Source organism: Ranitomeya imitator, chromosome 3 (assembly GCF_032444005.1).
Source record: "Ranitomeya imitator isolate aRanImi1 chromosome 3, aRanImi1.pri, whole genome shotgun sequence".
Classification (NCBI taxonomy): domain Eukaryota; kingdom Metazoa; phylum Chordata; class Amphibia; order Anura; family Dendrobatidae; genus Ranitomeya; species Ranitomeya imitator.
Genome location: NC_091284.1, coordinates 792,039,921 through 792,059,556, shown reverse-complemented (window position 1 = coordinate 792,059,556; position 19,636 = coordinate 792,039,921). Strand labels below are relative to the sequence as shown.

At 41.6% G+C, this 19,636-nt stretch overlaps 1 protein-coding gene across 1 annotated transcript in view; it reads right to left on the bottom strand.

The window, feature by feature from the left end:
* The window catches only part of CNTN5 (contactin 5), a 2,082,395-nt gene that overhangs the window by 725,621 nt on the left and 1,337,138 nt on the right, over positions 1–19,636 (bottom strand). Inside the window, exon 5 of the mRNA XM_069759184.1 lies at positions 3,006–3,227. Coding sequence (XP_069615285.1) covers positions 3,006–3,227 — 222 coding nt within the window. The remainder of the gene's footprint in view (positions 1–3,005; positions 3,228–19,636) is intronic.

Below are 19,636 nucleotides of genomic sequence, written 5' to 3'. Positions count from 1 at the left end.
GGCGTGTAATGAAATTCATATTGTTATCCCGGCTCTCGCAGTTAATCACATTATGCATGTGCACATTTGTTACAGCTCTTAAGGAGTAATTTAACTGTGCATTTTAATAATGTTTAGCAGGTAAACATCAACATCTTGGAGTCTGGGAAAGGTTCTTTATTTAAATAGTAATCACATTTAAGAGGCTGACTTGCATTGATGCGATTTAAGTTTTCGTCTTATCTGCGCTTTCATGAACCTCGCTGCCATTTCTGTGACAAATTGTTATATTACAAGATCCTTGTTCTGCAAAATGAAAATTCCACAAGAAAGTCTTCAGGTTCTGCTCTTCAAGGTGAGAAAATCAGATCCCTCCGTCTCTTAAAAAAGGCTTGGTCAGAAGGGAAGAGCGGGCCCAGATGGCCTTTCCCTGGCACTCCACTCAAATTATTGTTGATAACCCCTAAATGTTGGCCAACTGGGATGCAAAAATTGGTTTCTCAACTAAAAATACTTTGTTTTATCCTGGAAAAGGGCTTGTCTAGGGTCTACATTAATGTAGGATATGGTCTAGGGTCTTCAATAAAGGAGGTTTCTCCCAAAATGTTGGAATATCTATTCTTACAGCTCAAGAATGTGCAACTCCTCTCTTAGGTTTTTAGGAAATGTATAACAAATTGACAACAAGGTGTCAATAGAATGTGTCCCTATACAGTCTGACCATGTTTAAGGTATGGTCTGCATTAATGTACCTGTCTGGTCTGGGGTCGGAATTAAATGGAGTGTGCCAAATTGGTAAGTTATCCCTTCTCCATAGAATGGCGATAGCTTCCGGATCGTTGGTAGGGTCCAATAAAATTTGAATCCTCACCAATCTCGAGAATGGGTCACTGAAAAGCCCCATCTGAATAGAGCGGAGGTCAAGCATGCGCACCTTCACTCCATTTGTTCTTAAAAGAAGAGCTGAAGACCAAGCGCAACGCTATCTCCAATGATTGCATTGGGAATGAATGGAACGGATGTGCACATGCTTGGCCTCCACGCCAGATGGGGCTCTTCAGAACCACATTATCGGGATCAGTGAGGGTCTCAGCGGCCAGAACCCAGTGATCACGAAGTTATCTCCTATCCTATAAGGTAACTTAATCTTAAAGGGAACCTGTCACCCCCTCAGGTGCTTGTAATTAAAAGAGCCACCTTGTGCAGCACAAATGCTGCATTCTGACAAGGTGGCTCTTTTAGTTATGCTCCCAACACATGCTGAAATAAACGTTTATAAAATGTGCCCCCTCATACCCTGAAACCGGTCCGGGGGCGGGACTTTCCTTCCTAATCAGACGCAGCACAGCCATCACTCCGGTCCTGTGCGCGCCGGGCGCCGCATCCTCTTGCTTCATTATCATCCCCGGCGCCTGCACATTAAGTTTTTTTCTTCGAGCATGCGCAGTTTTGCTGCCCTTCGTACTTACATCGCAGGCGACGGGGACGATAATGCAGCGAGAGGCGGCGCCCGGCGTGCACAATCCCGGAGTGAAGGCGGTGCTGCGTCTGAATAGGAAGGAAAGTCCTGCCCCGGGACGGTTTCAGCGTATGAGGGGGCACATTTTATAAACATTTATTTCAGCGTGTGCAGTCATCATAACTAAAAAAGTCACCTTGTCAGAATGCAGCATTTGTGCTGCACAAGGTGGCTCTTTTAGTTACAAATGCTTGAGGGAGTGACAGGTTCCCTTTAAGAACACAAAAGCTACTTCAGCTCATCCAGGCAGGATCTTCCATGCAGGGAACCTTGCAGTTTGCCAAGGGATAAATTAGCAAAGGAAGAAAATCCAGCAATGAATAAGGACAACATCTGGAATGTATTTGGTCCGGTTCATCACCCTACAGATTTTTATGGATTTGTAGATTTTTCGATAAAGTTAAAGTTTTTATGGATCTCCACCCTTTTCTGGATATTCTTCCTTTGCTATTTCTTAACCTTGGTACATAGATTTAGTCTGAGGTCTGAATTCACGAAGACATCTGGCTTGGGGCCTGGTCATATGTTTTAAAACAAATACTCACCTACTATATAAAATAAGTCTTCTGTAGAATCTTTCCTTAGATCCTTCTCTATATTAAACAATTCCTTTATTGAGCCTCTTGGAATGTATCAACAAATTGGCAACAAGGTGTTCCTTTTGGACTTGTCTATCGAGTATGTCCTCACAGAGTCTGACGGTGAAATCCATCTGTAGCAGCAGCGACACTGTGATGGACTACAACATGCAAGGTGTTGGGTCGAGTCTTTGGCTCTGTAGAGGAAGTTGTCACTCTGCTCCTGCTCTCCTGTCTGTCCAACTGCATAACATAAAAGGCGGAGCTTACAGTTCAGAGCAGACAGGCCATTGGTCATTGTCAGGAGTAAAGCATGATGGAAAGTGAGAGAATGGAATTTCCTGCTCCTACAGTGCTGGCAGAATGCTGATAAATAGTGAGTACTTACTGATAAAAAGTGGAAGGCAAGTTAGCAAACATGTAAACCGGGACAGGTCCTGCACATATTGGATTGGTGTGTGAACGATAAACAGTTTTAACTTGTAGGGAGTGAAGACAGCAAGATCATGCTTTTCTACAGGTTTTGTAAGACAGCACAGGGGTGCCTTGAATATTTAGACAAAGTGATGATCAATCAATGTCTATCCTGTCCGGTGATACTTTTGGACTAAGAAATTAGGTCCTAGATATGACTGCAACCTTTGCAGAAGTTCCCCTTGCTGTCCCTTTCTCCCATATGCTGCATTGTAGAAACAGTAAGTGACATGCTGCAGCTGCATCCCCCTCCTCCCCCTGACTTCTTACTTTTTCACTCTAGGCAGATTTTTATTTGGAAAAGGTTTCAACACAGTAATTCTGCAGCTAGGTAATTGAGAACCACAAGTTGAAATGTGTATTTGCAGGCGTGAGTTGAAACCACCTAGGTAATGAACAGCACGGATCTCACACATGAAATGAACAGAAAGATATATAAGCACAGCTAGACTCACCATCATATTGTCCATCTGAGAGTTGGTAGAGGTTTGTTGGGGAGCTATATTGCCTTGTTCTCTCTCTTTCGTATTCCGAGTCTTGTCCGATAGGTTCTAGCGAGGAGCTGCTATATCTCGGTCTATTCTTGTTGTTAAAAAGTGACAAAGATGAGCTCCCTGATTTTCTCCTAAGTATTGCAGCATATGAGGTCTGCTGTCCAGGGACAGCACTCGAAAGGGCTGAAAGATGAAGACAAAAAAACTTATAAAAACATGTAATGAAAATCCAAATATATACTCTTAAATCTGTATCGCACCGCAATGTACAACAATTCCTGACAGCCATACTATCAGATCAGCGCCATTGTAGATTGTCAGTGTGCTGAGCTAAGTGAAGGGGGATCGCAAGATTGCAAGCTTAAGATCAGGACCTGATATATAGTAATGCCTGGACCTCGAGAAGTTCAGTTGTAGGGTAAGTATATGAATTTAGCTTCTGAAATTAGACCACAGGGATTCGAGATAAGAAGTCTAGTCTGAAGCATGAAATTAGGAGTCAGGATAGGTCTCTGGTTATCGACATGCTCTTATTTTCTTCTCTGACCCCAATTGCAACTTCTCCGGGTTTACAGGCCAGACATCTTTGTTCCTCACTTCTGCAGCCACCTCCTTCCTCTTAAGCCGTGCAAATGAATCGTAACCTCAGAACAGACCGTTAAATTAATTCAGACCTTTAAAGGAATGTAGATACAAAAACAGACTCCCAAATTAATGATAACCCCAGAACAGATTCCTGAAGACTGAAATTTGGAGTGAGGATAGGTCTCTGGTTAAAGACCTTCTCTTATTTTCTTCTCTATTCAGCCCTGACCACAATTGCAACTTCTCCTGATTTACAGTCCAGCCATCGTTGTCCCTATTTCTATTGCCACCTCCATCCTCTATAGACACACAAATGAATTCTAACCTCTTAACAGACCCTTACATTAAAGGGGTTTTCCAGTCTAAATCAATAAATCTGCAGTTAATTTGTGGGATTCTAGACTTATGAATCCCTCCAATACACTCACTGTGCACTGTTACATAGTTACATAGTTATTAAGGTTGAAGGAAGACTTTAAGTCCATCTAGTTCAACCCATAGCCTAACCTAACTTGCCCTAACATGTTGATCCAGAGGAAGGCAAAAAAACCCATGTGTGGTAACTTAAGCTCCACCTTGGGGAAAAAAATTCCTTCCCGACTCCACATACAGCAATCAGACTAGTTCCCTGGATTAACGCCCTATCAAGGAATCTACTGTATATACCCTGTAACATTATACTTTTCCAGAAATGTATCCAGTCCCCTCTTAAATATAAGTAATGCATCAGTCATTACAACATCATACGGCAGAGAGTTCCATAGTCTCACTGCTCTTACAGTAAAGAATCCGCGTCTGTTATTATGCTTAAACCTTTTTTCCTCCAAACGTAGAGGATGCCCCCTTGTCCCTGTTTCAGGTCTATGATTAAAAAGATCATCAGAAAGGTCTTTGTACTGTCCCCTCATATATTTATACATTAACATAAGATCACCCCTTAGTCTTCGTTTTTCCAAACTAAATAGCCCCAAGTGTAATAACCTTTCTTGGTATTGCAGACCCCCCAGTCCTCTAATAACCTTGGTCGCTCTTCTCTGCACCCGCTCCAGTTCAGCTATGTCTTTCTTAAACACCGGAGACCAGAACTGTGCACAGTATTCTAAGTGTGGTCGAACTAGTGCCTTGTATAGAGGTAAAATTATATTCTCCTCATGAGCATCTATGCCTCTTTTAATGCATCCCGTTATTTTATTTACCTTTGTAGCAGCTGCCTGACACTGGCCACTAAATATGAGTTTGTCATCCACCCATACACCCAGGTCTTTTTCATTGACGGTTTTGCCCAGAGTTTTAGAATTAAGCACATAATTATACATCTTATTACTTCTACCCAAGTGCATGACCTTACATTTATCCCCATTAAAGCTCATTTGCCATTTATCAGCCCAATCTTCTAGTTTACATAAATCATCCTGTAATATAAAATTGTCCTCCTCTGTATTGATTACCCTGCAGAGTTTAGTGTCATCTGCAAATATTGAAATTCTACTCTGAATGCCCCCTACAAGGTCATTAATAAATATGTTAAAAAGAAGAGGGCCCAATACTGACCCCTGTGGTACCCCACTGCTAACCGCTACCCAGTCCGAGTGTGCTCCATTAACAACCACCCTTTGTTTCCTATCCCTGAGCTGTGGGGATTAGACGATTTCCAAACCAGGACCGAAGGGTATGTATGAGTTATACATACTCCCGGCCAGTGGGAGCGGCCTCACTCCCCATACACTCGTATGGAACAAGGCCGTGCCCTCTAGTTGGACACACTCACTAGATGGCCCCCTCACTAGTCGGAGCATCGCCTCAGCTCAATTTTAGTGTATGGAAAGTAAGGCAGCACTCACTGGTCGGGAGTATGTATAACTCATACAAACCCTCCGGTCCCGGGTCCAAAACCAGCAAATCCCCGCAGAGCACAGTGTGTGTCCTGGGGGGATTCTTAAGTCTGCAGGCACACAAAGCGACTGAAGACTTATTTATTTGGCCCAGACCACCCTTTTAATTCAGACCTCAGATAAGACCTTTACATGAATGCAGGCATAAAAAAATAAAGACTCCCAAATTAATGAAAATCCCAGAACAGATTCCTAAATTAATGCAGACCCCAAATGAGACCCTGAAGTTATGTAGACACAGTGACCTCTGGCGTACACTAATTCCTCAGTATTGTCTGGGGTCTTATTTTAAGGTCTGAATCAATATAAGGCTACGGTCACACTATCAGTATTAGGTCAGTATTTTACCTCAGTATTTGTAAGCCAAAACCAGGATTGGGCCAGTCAGAGGACAAGTATAATAGAAACATATGCACCACTTCTGTATTTATCACCTACTCATGGTTTTGGCTGACAAATACTGAGGTAAAAAACTGACCAAATTCTGAACGTGTGATCGTGGCCTAATAGGAACACGTCATCACTTCTGTATTTATCACCTACTCCTGGTTTTGGCTGACAAATTCTGAGGTAAAAAACTGACCAAATTCTGAACGTGTGATCGTGGCCTAATAGGAACATGTCACCACTTCTGCATTTATCAGCCACTCCTGGTTTTGGCTTGCAAATACTGAGGTAAAAAACTGACCAAATACTGAATACTGAATACTGTATAGCCTAATGGACTTTTCTGGTGTCTAAATGGTCTTGTCTGGGGGTCAGATTGAATGTGTGTATCTACATTGCTGTGGAAGTGAGGGGCTAAAGTTATCTTCACAGTAAACTTCATCAGGAGCAGTTGTAATTACAGTCTGGGTCAGACGGAGAAGAAAAGAAGGAAGAGTCTATAACCAGAGACCTCTCCGAACATGTCTGTTTTAGTAAATACATACATTGCACAAGAAGCATACAAAAAAACATGGAAGTGAGACCTGATTGACAACAAGATTTTACCATTTCCCTTGTCACAAGGATGTGTCACCATTGTACGGGATGCTAGTATAGAGTGGGCCGGGTGGATACATCTGTACATCTATGTCTGCTGTATAAGTTAGTTCATAATTATTCTAAATTAATTAGTCTAAATGACATAAATTATTATTATTTAGGCACGTTTTCTTTTATTTTTCCTTCATTAATGAATCATTATTTATAACTTAATCCCCACCCCTTAGACCAGTGGTGTCAAACTGCATTCCTCGAGGGCTGCAAACAGGTCATGTTTTCAGGATTTCCTTGTACTGTACAGGTGATAATTTAATCACCAACTCATTATTTGTGTAGGTGATTAAATTATCACCTGTGCAGTACAAGGAAATCCTGAAAACATGACCTGTTTGCAGCCCTCGAGGAATGCAGTTTGACACCCCTGCCTTAGACAATCCATCCTTGGATTTATTCCCATCATAGAGTTAAATCCCTGCTTGCTTTGGATGCAGTAAATAACCAGTTCATTATTATTGCTAAGAAAGCCCGTATGTGAATTTCAGATTTATTTTGTTTTATAACATTTTCCGAGATGTTGGTTTTTTTTTTAGTATTTTTTCTCCTTTTTATGTTCAGTGTCAGCCGGAGAGTAACTCCATGGTTTTGCTTTACCTAGACGTTTTGCACTCATTAAGCAAGAATCTCCGCAGTAGCGTCTCGCCATGGAACTTCAGCTGACCTTTTCAAATAACTTTACGAAACTGCAATGTACTGAGAGAAAGGGAAGACTTCCACTTGGCACAGTTCCGCTCTGCGCACCGCTACTCCAGCTACCCTGACAAGTGTCTGAGATTCCCAGCTGATGATACGGAGGCGTTACGTCTCGCTCCTCATTACTGTGCATCCTCTACTTCACCAATGATGGGCAATAATGGCAGCGCAAGCGTAAGGACGAGAATAACGGGATGGCGTAAGCAATTATGGACTATCCGAATGAATGAGAAGTAATAAATATTGTGAAAAAGAATTAATCGGACGCTGTTTCCACAAACTTTGCATAAATCAAAAGTAGAAAGTGACTATAAGAAACATAGTAATATATCATATCAGAGACATCTGCTTCCTTCATCATTTTTTCTCCTGAACTTATTATTCACTCTAAACAACAACAAAAAACACTCAAGACAAACAGCCAGACCACTGAGGAATCAGGTTACTGCAGGGCATAAAAGTCTGTGGAGAATGGAAGGGTGAAAGAAGAATGGAGAGCAGAATGACAGAAAGCCGACACAGAGGTCCAGACACATGAGATAGCACTGATGCTTTCTAGTAAGTGTTTTATCTCACTCCATAGCTAGATATACAGCTAAGTGCTGCTCTATAATGTCCTCCATGCTGTTGTTTTTCTAGTAAATGTTTTATCTCACCCCAGAGCTACATACACAGCTAAATGCTGCTTCATAATGTCCTCCATGCTGATGCTGTCTTTCTAGTTAAGGTACCATTACACAAAACTATTTACCAACGATCACGACCAGCAATACGACCTGGCCGTGATCGTTGGTAAGTCGTTGTGTGGTCGCTGGAGAGCTGTCACACAGACAGCTCTCCAGCGACCAACGATGCCGAAGTCCCCGGGTAACCAGGGTAAGCATCGGGTTACTAAGCGCAGGGCCGTGCTTAGTAACCCGATATTTACCCTGGTTACCATTGTAAAAGTAAAAAAAAAAAAAAAAAAAAACACAACATACTCACATTCTGGTGTGTATCACGTCCCCCGCCGTCAGCTTCCCGCACTGACTGTCAGCGCTGGCCATAAAGCAGAGCACAGCGGTGACGTCACCGCTGTGCTTTACGGCCGGCGCTCATAGTCAGTGCGGGAAGCTGACGGCGGGGGACGCGACAGACACCGGAATGTGAGTATGTTGTGTTTTTTTTTTTTTTTACTTTTACAATGGTAACCAGGGTAAATATCGGGTTACTAAGCGTGGCCCTGCACTTAGGAACCCGATGTTTACCCTGGTTACAAGTGAACACATCGCTGGATCGGCGTCACACACGCCGATCCAGCGATGACAGCGGGTGATCCAGCGACGAAATAAAGTTCTGGCCTTCTAGCTCCGACCAGCGATGTCACAGCAGGATCCTGATCGCTGCTGCGTGTCAAACACAACGAGATCGCTATCCAGGATGCTGCAACGTCACGGATCGCTATCGTTCTCCTTCAAAAGTTGCTCAGTGTGAAGGTACCTTAAGTGTTTTATCTCACCTCAGACCTAGATACACACCTTGGCTAGATCCTAGATTAGAGAGCAGGAATCCCTTGTGTCTGCGTGTACTATATTTTTCGGAGACATCATCATAGTCTCCACCCACTAGCTCAGAGATAACTAAGAATTAGAGCTAAAGGAAAGGAAAACGGCAGGATGGAAATGTTTTAATGGATTTAAATAATTGTATTCCTAATATTCACACATGACAGCTTATTCTGAACAGTCATATGAAATCAAAGTTATACTTTAACTATTGATTGGTAACCTGTTTTTCCCAAACAATTTTATTAACATTTTCATCCAAAACAAGACATAGAGAGAGCAAGGTTAACATAAATGCAATGGCATGAAACATTCATGAAGCATAAAAGTAAAAAAAAAGAATAAAATAAAATAACAAAACAATAAATACAGTAAATTCTTATGGAAATATTTCCAGGCAGCAAGACCATTTTTTCAAAAGGGAAGGAAAGCAGCCATTTAGTAACGCCAATTAATTGGTCACCTGTAACCAATCCTTCCAATTGGCATTCTGAACATAATGTTAGAAACTTTGTGGTCCTTTTTGTACATTTTTGCTGATCTGCAGTAGATGAATGTATACATTTTGAATGTGCGGTTCATGTCTTTTTGATATAGCTTTGATATATTGCATAGTCTGTCCCCTAATTTTTTTGTTTTCGTGGGACCAGGTTTTTAAATTAGCAGGGGACTGCAAGAGGAGTTTCATCTATTTGGCTCTCTTTTTTTTGTCTGAGATCATGTGGAAGAGTTTTTTAGATGAATTCACTAGGTGTTGGTGCTGTGTGACGGCCATTGTTGCCGTGGTTCTGGGCCTGTGTGATGGCGTAAGCTGCAGCCGTGGAGGCTTTGCCTTGTAGTATGGGTGCTGTTGGTGTGTCTGGGTTGTTCCTTCTGTCTATGAAGTTTCATTGCGGCATTGGTCGCTATATGGCGCTATGCTTGACAAGTTAGGGACTCACTGAGAAGTTGGCCATGACCAGGAAGGAGCTTCATCCATTCTGATCAATATGTCACCTAAGAATCTCATGCCCAGTTTTGTACATTTTCCTTAGCCACAATAGATCAATGTATACTATTTTGATTTTTTTCTACAGTTATGATACTTACCGTTCAGCACCCCCACGCTTCCAGCACAGGTGGCTCTACTCTGGAGGTCTTCTCCATCTCAGGAAGTGATGTCTGCTCTGTGGGGAAATTACCAGGCTAACGACGGCCAATCATGGGTGACACAAGGAGCACGTCATAGGATGTTTCTCTGATGATTGACTCTCCTTGTCACCTGACCACTGCAAACAATCCCAGTCTACAGCCATCCTGGTTACTTCCAATGATGAGGACATCTCTACCGGAGCTGGCATAGACCTCCAGAGCTTACTGTGTTGGATCCATGGTGGTGATGAAGGGTGAGTTTATTATTTTGAAACCATTCATGCCTAGAAAGAAAAAAGGCATTCAAGAGTTGGACAACCGCCCTTTAGGGACTCCCATTTCTCAATAATTCAATACATTATCCTAACATTCCTGTAAAACCCCAACATGCTGCAATTCAGAGTGTCCACAGACACATTTAGAATAAACATCTCCCAAAATCTTGAAATCCTGTTTATAAAACTGGACATATTGTGCCACTCAACTCAGGATATGTTAAGCCAATAGCAAATGTAAGCAAAAACCAATCTGCATATGGCTACAACCTGACTACTGCCCCTAGTATGTCCCAACTAGAGGTGAGTGAATATGTTAGGAAAACGTTCTCCGATTTGCCATATTTGTGTCATATTCGGACCTTATTGGTGCCGAATTTATCTTGACAATCATTTCCGAACATATTCCCTCATCTGTACTCCCATTGACTCCAATGGCATTCGGCTATGTGCGGCGAATATTGCAAATATGGCGATCGTAATCCGAACCGAATATTGAAATATTCGCTCATCTCTAGTGTTAACAGTATGGAAAGTCATATAGGTTCCCTCAAACTTCACATGAAGTCCCCTCTTTGACCCCTTACTGCCATTGGACGTACTATTCCGTCCATGTGGGGTGGGCCTTACTTCCCAAGGACGGAATAGTACGTCCAGCACGATCTGCCCCGCTCACGGGGGGAGCGCGGCCGATCACGGCCAGGTGTCAGCTGCCTATCGCAGCTGACATCCGGCACTTTGTGCCAGGATCGGTCACGGACCGCCCCCGGCACATTAACCCCCGGCACACCGTGGAATGATCGCGGTGTGCCAGCGGTATAGGGAAGCATCGCGCATGGAGGGGGCTCCCTGCGGGCTTCCCTGAGACCCCCGCAGCAACGCGATGTGATCGCGTTGCTGTGAGGGTCTCTTATCTCTCCTCCTTGCAGCAGGCCCGGATCCAAAATGGCCGCGGCATCCGGGTCCTGCAGGGAGGGAGGTGGCTTACCAAGTGCCTGCTCAGAGCAGGCGCTTGGTAAGCCTGCAGCGCTGTAAGTCAGATCGCTGATCTGACAGAGTGCAGTGCAAACTGTCAGATCAGCAATCTGTGATGTCCCCCCCTGGGACAAAGTAAAAAAGTAAAAAAAAAAAAAAAATTCCACATGTGTAAAAAAAAAATAATAATAATAATTCCTAAATAAAGAAAAAAAATATATTATTCCCATAAATACATTTCTTTATCTAAATAAAAAAAAACAATAAATGTACACATATTTAGTATTGCCGAGTCCGTAACGACCCAGCCTATAAAACTGTCCCACTAGTTAATCCCTTCAGTAAACACCGTAAGAAAAAAAAAGGAGGCAAGAAAACAACGCTTTATTATCATACCACCGAACAAAAAGTGGAATAACACGCGATCAAAAAGACGGATATAAATAACCATGGTACCGCTGAAAACATCATCTTGTCCCGCAAAAAACTAGCTGCCATACAGCATCATCATCAAAAAAATAAAAAAAGTTATAGTCCTCAGAATAAAGCGATGCAAAAAGAATTATTTTTTATACAATAGTTATTGTATAAAAGCGCCAAAACATAAAAAAAATATAAATGAGGTATCGCTGTAATCGTACTGACCCGAAGAATAAAACTGCTTCATCAATTTTACCAAACGCAGAACGGTATAAACGCCTCCCCCAAAAGAAATTCATTAATAGCTGGTTTTTGGTCATTCTGCCTCACAAAAATTGGAATAAAAAGCGATCAAAAAATGTCACGTGCCTGAAAATATTACCAATAAAAACATCAACGCGTCCCGCAAAAACCAAGACCTCACATGACTCTGTGGACTCAAATATGGAAAAATTATAGCTCTCAAAATGTGGTAACGCAAAAAATATTTTTTGCAATAAAAAGCGTCTTTCAGTGTGTTACGGCTGCTAATCATAAAAATCCGCTAAAAAACCCGCTATAAAAGTAAATCAAACCCCCCTTCATCACCCCCTTAGTTAGGAAAAAATTAAAAAATTTAAAAAATGTATTTATTTCCATTCTCCCATTTGGGTTAGGGTTGGGATTAGGGCTAGGGTTAGGGCTAGGGTTATGGCTAGGGTTAGGGCTATGGTTAGGGATGGGTTTAGGGCTAGGGATAGGGTTAGGGCTAGGGTTAGGGCTAGGGATAGGGTTAGGGCTAGGGTTAAGGCTAGGTTAGGGCTAGGGTTAGGGCTAGGGTTAGGGTTGGGGCTAGGGTTAAGGCTACAGTTAGGGTTGGGGCTAAAGTTACGGTTAGGGTTTGGATTACATTTACGGTTGGAAATAGGGTTGGGATTAGGGTTAGGGGTGTGTCTGGGTTAGAGGTGTAGTTAGGGTTACCGTTGGGATTAGGGTTAGGGGTGTGTTTGGATTAGGGTTTCAGTTATAATTGGGGGGTTTCCACTGTTTAGGCACATCAGGGGCTCTCCAAACGCGACATGGCGTCCGATCTCAATTCCAGCCAATTCTGCATTGAAAAAGTAAAACAGTGCTCCTTCCCTTCCGAGCTCTCCCGTGTGCCGAAACAGGGGTTTACCCCAACATATGGGGTATCAGCGTACTCAGGACAAATTGGACAACAAATTTTGGGGTCCAATTTCTCCTGTTACCCTTGGGAAAATACAAAACTGCGGACTAAAATATAATTTTTTGGAGAAATTTTTTTTTTTTTTTTAAATTTCACGGCTCCGCGTTATAAACTGTAGTGAAACACTTGGGGGTTCAAAGTTCTCACAACACATTTAGATAAGTTCCTTGGGGGACTAGTTTCCAATATGGGGTCACTTGTGGGGGGTTTCTACTGTTTAGGTACGTTAGGGGCTCTGCAAATGCAATGTGACGCCTGCAGACCATTCCATCTAAGTCTGCATTCCAAATGGCGCTCCTTCCCTCCGAGCTCTCAAACGGTGGTTCCCCCCCACATATCGGGTATTAGCGTACTCAGGACAAATTGGACAACAACTTTTGCGGTCCAATTTCTCCTGTTACCTTCGGGAAAATACAAAACTGAGGGCTAAAAAATAATTTTTGTGGGAAAAAAATGTTGTTTTATTTTTACGGCTCTGCATTATTAACTTCTGTGAAACCCTTGGTGGGTCAAAGTGCTCACCACACATCTAGATAAGTTCCTTAGGGGGTCTACTTTCCAAAATGGTGTCACTTGTGTGGGGTTTCAATGTTTAGGCCAATCAGTGGCTCTCCAAACGCAACATGGCGTCCCATCTCAATTCCTGTCAATTCTGCGTTGAAAAAGTAAAACCGTGCTCCTTCCCTTCCGAGCTCTCCCATGTGCCCAAATAGTGGTTTACCCCCACATATGGGGTATCAGCATACTCACGACAAATTGTGCAACAAATTTTCAGGTCCGATTTCTTCTCTTACCCTTGGAAAATAAAAGATTGGGGGCGAAAAGATAATTTTTGTGAAAAAATATGATTTTTTATTTTTACGGTTCTGCATTATAAACTTCTGTGAAGTACTTGGTTCGTCAAAGTGCTCACCACACCTCTGGATAAGTTCCTTAGGGGGTCTACTTTCTAAAATGGTGTCAGTTGTGGGGGGTTTCAATGTTTAGGCACATCAGTGGCTCTCCAATTGCAACATGGCGTCCCATCTCAATTCTAGTCAATTTTGCATTGAAAAGTCAAATGGCGCTCCTTCGCTTCCGAGCTCTGTCATGCGCCCAAATAGTGGTTTACCCCCACATATGGGGTATCAGCGTACTCAGAACAAATTGTACAACAACTTTTGGGGTCCATTTTCTACTGTTACCCTTGGTAAAAGAAAACAAATTGGAGCTGAAGTAAATTTTTTGTGAAAAAAAGTTAAATGTTCATTTTTATTTAAACATTCCAAAAATTCCTGTGAAACACCTGAAGGGTTAATAAACTTCTTGAATGTGGTTTTGAGCACTATGAGGGGTGCAGCTTTTAGAATGGTGTCACACTTGGGTATTTTCTATCATATAGACCCCTCAAAATGACTTCAAATGAGATGTGGTCTCTAAAAAAAAAAATGGTGTTGTAAAAATGAGAAAAAAAAATGTTGGTTCCAAAATTGTGCTGATGTAAAGTAGACATGTGGGAAATGTTACTTATTAAGTATTTTTTGTGACATATCTCTGTGATTTAATTGCATAAAAATTCAAAGTTGGAAAATTGCGAAATTTTCAAAATTTTGGCCAAATTTCCTTTTTTTTCACATATAAATGCAGGTAATATCAAAGAAATTTTACCACTATCATGAAGTACAATATGTCACGAGAAAATATTGTCAGAATCAGTGGGATCCATTGAAGCGTTTCAGAGTTATAACCTCATAAAGGGACAGTGGTCAGAATTGTAAAAATTGGCCTGGTCATTAACGTGCAAACCACCCTTGGGGGTAAAGGGGTTAATGATGTAACAATGAGCACAGATCCTCGATTTGAAGGACTAAGTCTGTTTGATTGCCAACAAGACGTCTACTTTAAAAGTCTTTAAAAGTCAAGGAAAAGACTCCAATACTCTTTCCTCTACATAATGCTCTTTTTGATCTTTTCCCAACCCAATAAAAGCTATGTCTTGAAGCCGAAGCCTTTCTAGAATAGCCAATATTTTTCTAATATGAGATGCACTGTGTAATCCAATATTTCTCCTCAAGGGGCCAGGAGGCACAGAGACACATGTATTATATGTACCGCTAAAGATCCAATAGTAGTTCTGATGTAAATGAAAGTTTTAGCACAAAGTTTCCCTGTCTCTACATAAAACAGAAGTTCAGATCAAAGAAAATAAATGTCAAATGGATTTCGCCTCTAGGTGTCCTTTAATACAAAAAATAAAAACATTTTTTTTGTAATTTAATACTTCATCTTTTTTTTTTTCCCGTAAGAACCTGAGTAACAACGACTGTTAGATCGAGGCTACGGGGTACATAGGAAAATAAAATTAAATGACGAATTTATTCCGTACCCAGCACCACGGTTATGAATTGGCTGAAAGGATAACACAGCTGCGGCTTTTATGATAAATCTACTGTATTTCTATGACTTCGAGCAAATTTTAACATTTAAAAGATATATATATATATATATATATATATATATATATATATACATACAGCTCTGGCAAAAATTAAAAGACCACTGCAAAATTTTCAGTTTGTCTGATTTTTCTCTTTATAGGTATATTTTTGAGTAAAATGTAAATTGTTCTTTTATTCTATAAACTTCTGACAACATGTCTCCGAAGTTCCAAGCAATACATTTTGTATTTATTTTCAGAAAATGAGAAATGGTCAAAATAACAAAAAAATGCATTGCATGCAAATCTCAAATAATGCAAAATAGAAACAACAATACTAATGTTTTAACTCAGGAAGAGTTCAGAAATCAATATTTTGTGGAATAACCATGATTTTAAATCACAGCTTTCATGTGTCTTGGCATGCTTTCCACCAGTGTTTCACACTGCATTTGGGTGGCCTTATGTCACTCCTGGTACAAAAATGTAAGCAGTTCTTCTTTGTTTGATGGCTTGTGAATATCCATCTTCCTCTTGATTACATTCCTGAGGTTTTCAATGGGGTTCAGGTCTGGAGATTGGGCGGCCCATGACAGGGATTTGATGTGGTGGTCCTTCATCCACACCTCGATTGACCTAGCTGTGTGGCATGATGCATTTTCCTGCTGGAAAAAACAGTTCTCAGAGTTGGGAACATTGCCTGAGCAGAAGCAATCGACTGTTTTTCCAGGATAACCTTGTAAGCGGCTTGATTCATACGTCCTTCGCAAAGAACGACCTGCCCAATTCCAGCCTTGCTGAAGCATCCCCAGATCATCACCGATTCTCCACCAAATTTCACAGTGGGTGCAAAACACTGTGGCTTGTACGCCTCTCCAGGTCTTCGTCTAACCATTAGATGACCAGGTGTTGGGCAAAGCTGAAAATGATACTCACCAGAGAAGATTACCTTACTCCAGTCCTCTATGGTCCAATCCTTATGGTCTTTGGCAATGCTTATCATTGATGAAAGGCTTTTTTCTAGCTTTACAAAACTTGGGTCCTGCCTCTAGGGGCCTGTTGCAAACTGTTCTTGCCGTGCACTTTACCCTAGCTGCTATTTGCCATACTGATAGTATGATTTTGGGATTTGTAATACTACTTGCCATTCATTTTGTAGGTCACTTGATGTCAACCTACGGTTGCTGAGTGACATTCGAATAAGATGACGGTCATTCTGGTCAGTGGAGGGTCGTTTTCACCCTCTGCCGGTCTGTAGCTTTGTTGTCCCCAATGTCTGCTGCTTGACCTTGTTGTAATGGATTGTGTCTTAGAAATTTTAAGGATGGAGGTGACATGATGCTTACTGTGTCCCTCTGATAGTAAAGGCAGAATGGAGGCCTTCTTTCATCACTCAAGACTTTTCTTTTCAACTCCTTTGGCATGGTTAAAAGTTATTTTTTCATTTCTATTACTTTTGAGATATTACTAGCACTTGTTTTTCCATCCAGCTTGTCCTATTGCAAGAGGATTGTGAACACCACAGGAGGGTTTTTTATACTTTCCTTCGTTAAATAAGATTTGGTTCAGGTGATCATCTAATCAGAAGCACAATAAGTAGAATGAAGTGTACTCTGGTTGGAATTCAACTGATACTGGAATAGAATGGCTGTCAGACATGTAGAGATGGTGATTTTTTATAAAACTGCAGAGTGGTCTCTTAACTTTTGCCAGAGCTGTATATACACATAGCAAGAAGACCACCATTAATAATCGGTCTTCTTAAAGAAATGGTCAGTATGCATGACAAATGGTAAGAAGCAGAATCTGTCCCAGGAAATTCGGATGAACCCAAATTGGATGATTATTGTCTAAGTCTGGGACATATACAGGATTTTTGCAAGACACAGTCATAGTCTTCATTTTAAAGTGAATATGTAATGGTATTATTCAATATTCATAGAAAATACTTGCTTACTGTTCAAATAACTAACGCTAAATCACGCTGCTATACAGTGCACACATGCTCAATGATAGCCAGAGGCTCCCCCTGACTAAGCTCCAACAGAATGCCTCCTCTATTAGCTCCAGCTTTAGAGTTTCTGAATTATGCTGCAAACTGTACAAATAAATAAGATTGCTATACCAGTGCACAAACAACAACTTCATCTATAATGATAGTCAGAGACCCCCTGATACAGCTCTTTCATAATATCCCCGTGGCCAGTCGAATGCCACTCTAATAGTTCTAGCTAGAGTTTTTATTAATAATACTGTCATACTGTGCAAATAAGCCATACTGCTATTCACTGCACAGATAATTCACATGACATGCTCATATTTAATGATCGCCACATGACCCTCACAACAATACAGATCAGGCAGAATATTCTCATAAATACTGTAACGCCACCAAGGCCAGCAAAATACCCCCTAATAGTGCCAGCTACATGGTTTATAATTAATGCCGCTATACAGTGCACAAATACCAAAGTATAGGGCAGCATGGTGGCTCAGTGGTTATCAGCGTTGCATTGCAGGATTAGGTTTCTGGGTTCAAATCCCTCCAAGGACAACATCTACAAGGAGTTTGTATGTTCCCCCCGTGTTTGCGTGGGTTTCCTCCGAGTTCTCCGGTTTCCTCCCACACTCCAAAGAGTCCACATATTAGAAGTGGAGTAAAGCCGTCACCTCTCAATATCTAGCAGCTTAGTCAAGAAATTTGGGTTTGGTGGTGGGAATTACGGTAGCTAAAACTTTTTCAAAAGAGGGCAGTCGCACTATTTTTGGAACATTTCCAGATGGAACCGTTTTGGGACAGCCTTTCCTCTTCCGGCATAACTATACCATGGTGCATAATGCAAAGTTCATAAAGACATAGGATGGAGAGTTTGGTTGGGGCACTGGACCTCAACCCCGTCCAATGTCTTTATGATGAATTGGAACTCCGATTGGGGCCAACACTTGTCAGACATTCGGGTCTGACCACGCAAACGCTCTTTGTGCCGAATGGGCAAAAACTTCACGAATATTTCTGGGATCAAAGGGGTAGTATTCCTCCTTGCGGAGAGTAACAAACCAAGCCTAGCATGTCAGAGTGAGGAAACTTATAAGCCATGCATGTTCCTCTGGGAAAATAAATATGCAAATTGTTTCTTTAGAGAGGAAGAGGAAAAGAACTTTAGAGGATTGCTACTTCCAATAGGTGACACTAGGGTTCTAGTCCTCTAGTTCTAGGGTTCTAGTCCTCTAGTTCTAGGGTTCTAGTCCTCTAGTTCTAGGGTTCTAGTCCTCTGGTTCTAGGGTTCTAGTCCTCTAGTTCTAGGGTTCTAGTCCTCTTTCTTTATGAAGAGGCAATTTGCACAGATATTTCCAAAATCTTGTGGAACGCCTTCTCAGAAGAGCGGGAGCTGTGATATACTGGGGAACCAACTCCATATTCGCACCCTTGGTTTTAGAATGGGGTGTCCAACAAGCTGGTCCAGGTGTGATGGTCAGATGTCCTCCTGATACTTTGGGTCATGTAGGGTGTGAAGATAGGTTTTCCAAAGCAGATAACCCCTTTTCTGCCATCCTTGATTCCACGGACACTGCGTTCCCTAATGCCGCCGTTCGCTTCAGCGACCAGGAGGCCGTATAATGACGTGTTAAGTTATGGGAAATGTAATTGCCAGAACACCTCCTTAACAGCAAATTACAAATTAATTCCTGTGACATTCTGAGAAATGCCAGTATTAAAGCCGCACAATTACTACTTTTAAGGTAATGAAGTGTTAGAACAATGCTAAGATTACGGCCAGCAAAAAACACGGCAATAATACTATTATTATCATCACTGAGAGCGCGGTAAAGTGCAGATTAGTGCAGGGTAATTGGAAAGCTATTATTTTCTTCTGTTATTTTCTTATTACATTTTGTCATCCTTTATTTTCATAGTTTACAGAGTTTTTTTTTTGGAAACAGGATTCCAATCTATATAATTCATTTAGCAAAAGTCAGATTCTAATTGATGGAAATAAAATGAAGTATTATGTGACATTAAAGTGGTATGCCTACTTTAAAGAAATCCTGTCCTAAGGTCCTAAACAAAACTGTGCCTTACTCACCTTTCCCAGGTCCAGTGCTAAGTCTTTGCTGCTCTTCTTGGTGTCTGTGATTGTCTTCAGCTCCGACTTCGTGTCGACAGCATTGCAGCTAATCATTAAGCTCAGCAGTTCTGCCCGAGGACATCTTAGAAGCCGCTCAGAGCCGCTGAGCTCAGTGATTGTCTGCAGCGCTGTTGATGTGTCACCAGCACTGTAGACACAATAACAAACACCAGGAGTAGCATCAAATACTCGGTGCTAGACCCAGTGAGGGCAAGTAAAGCTTAGGTTGTTTTTTTAAAGGGAACCTGTCAACAGGTTTTTGCTACCTCACTTGAGGGCAGCA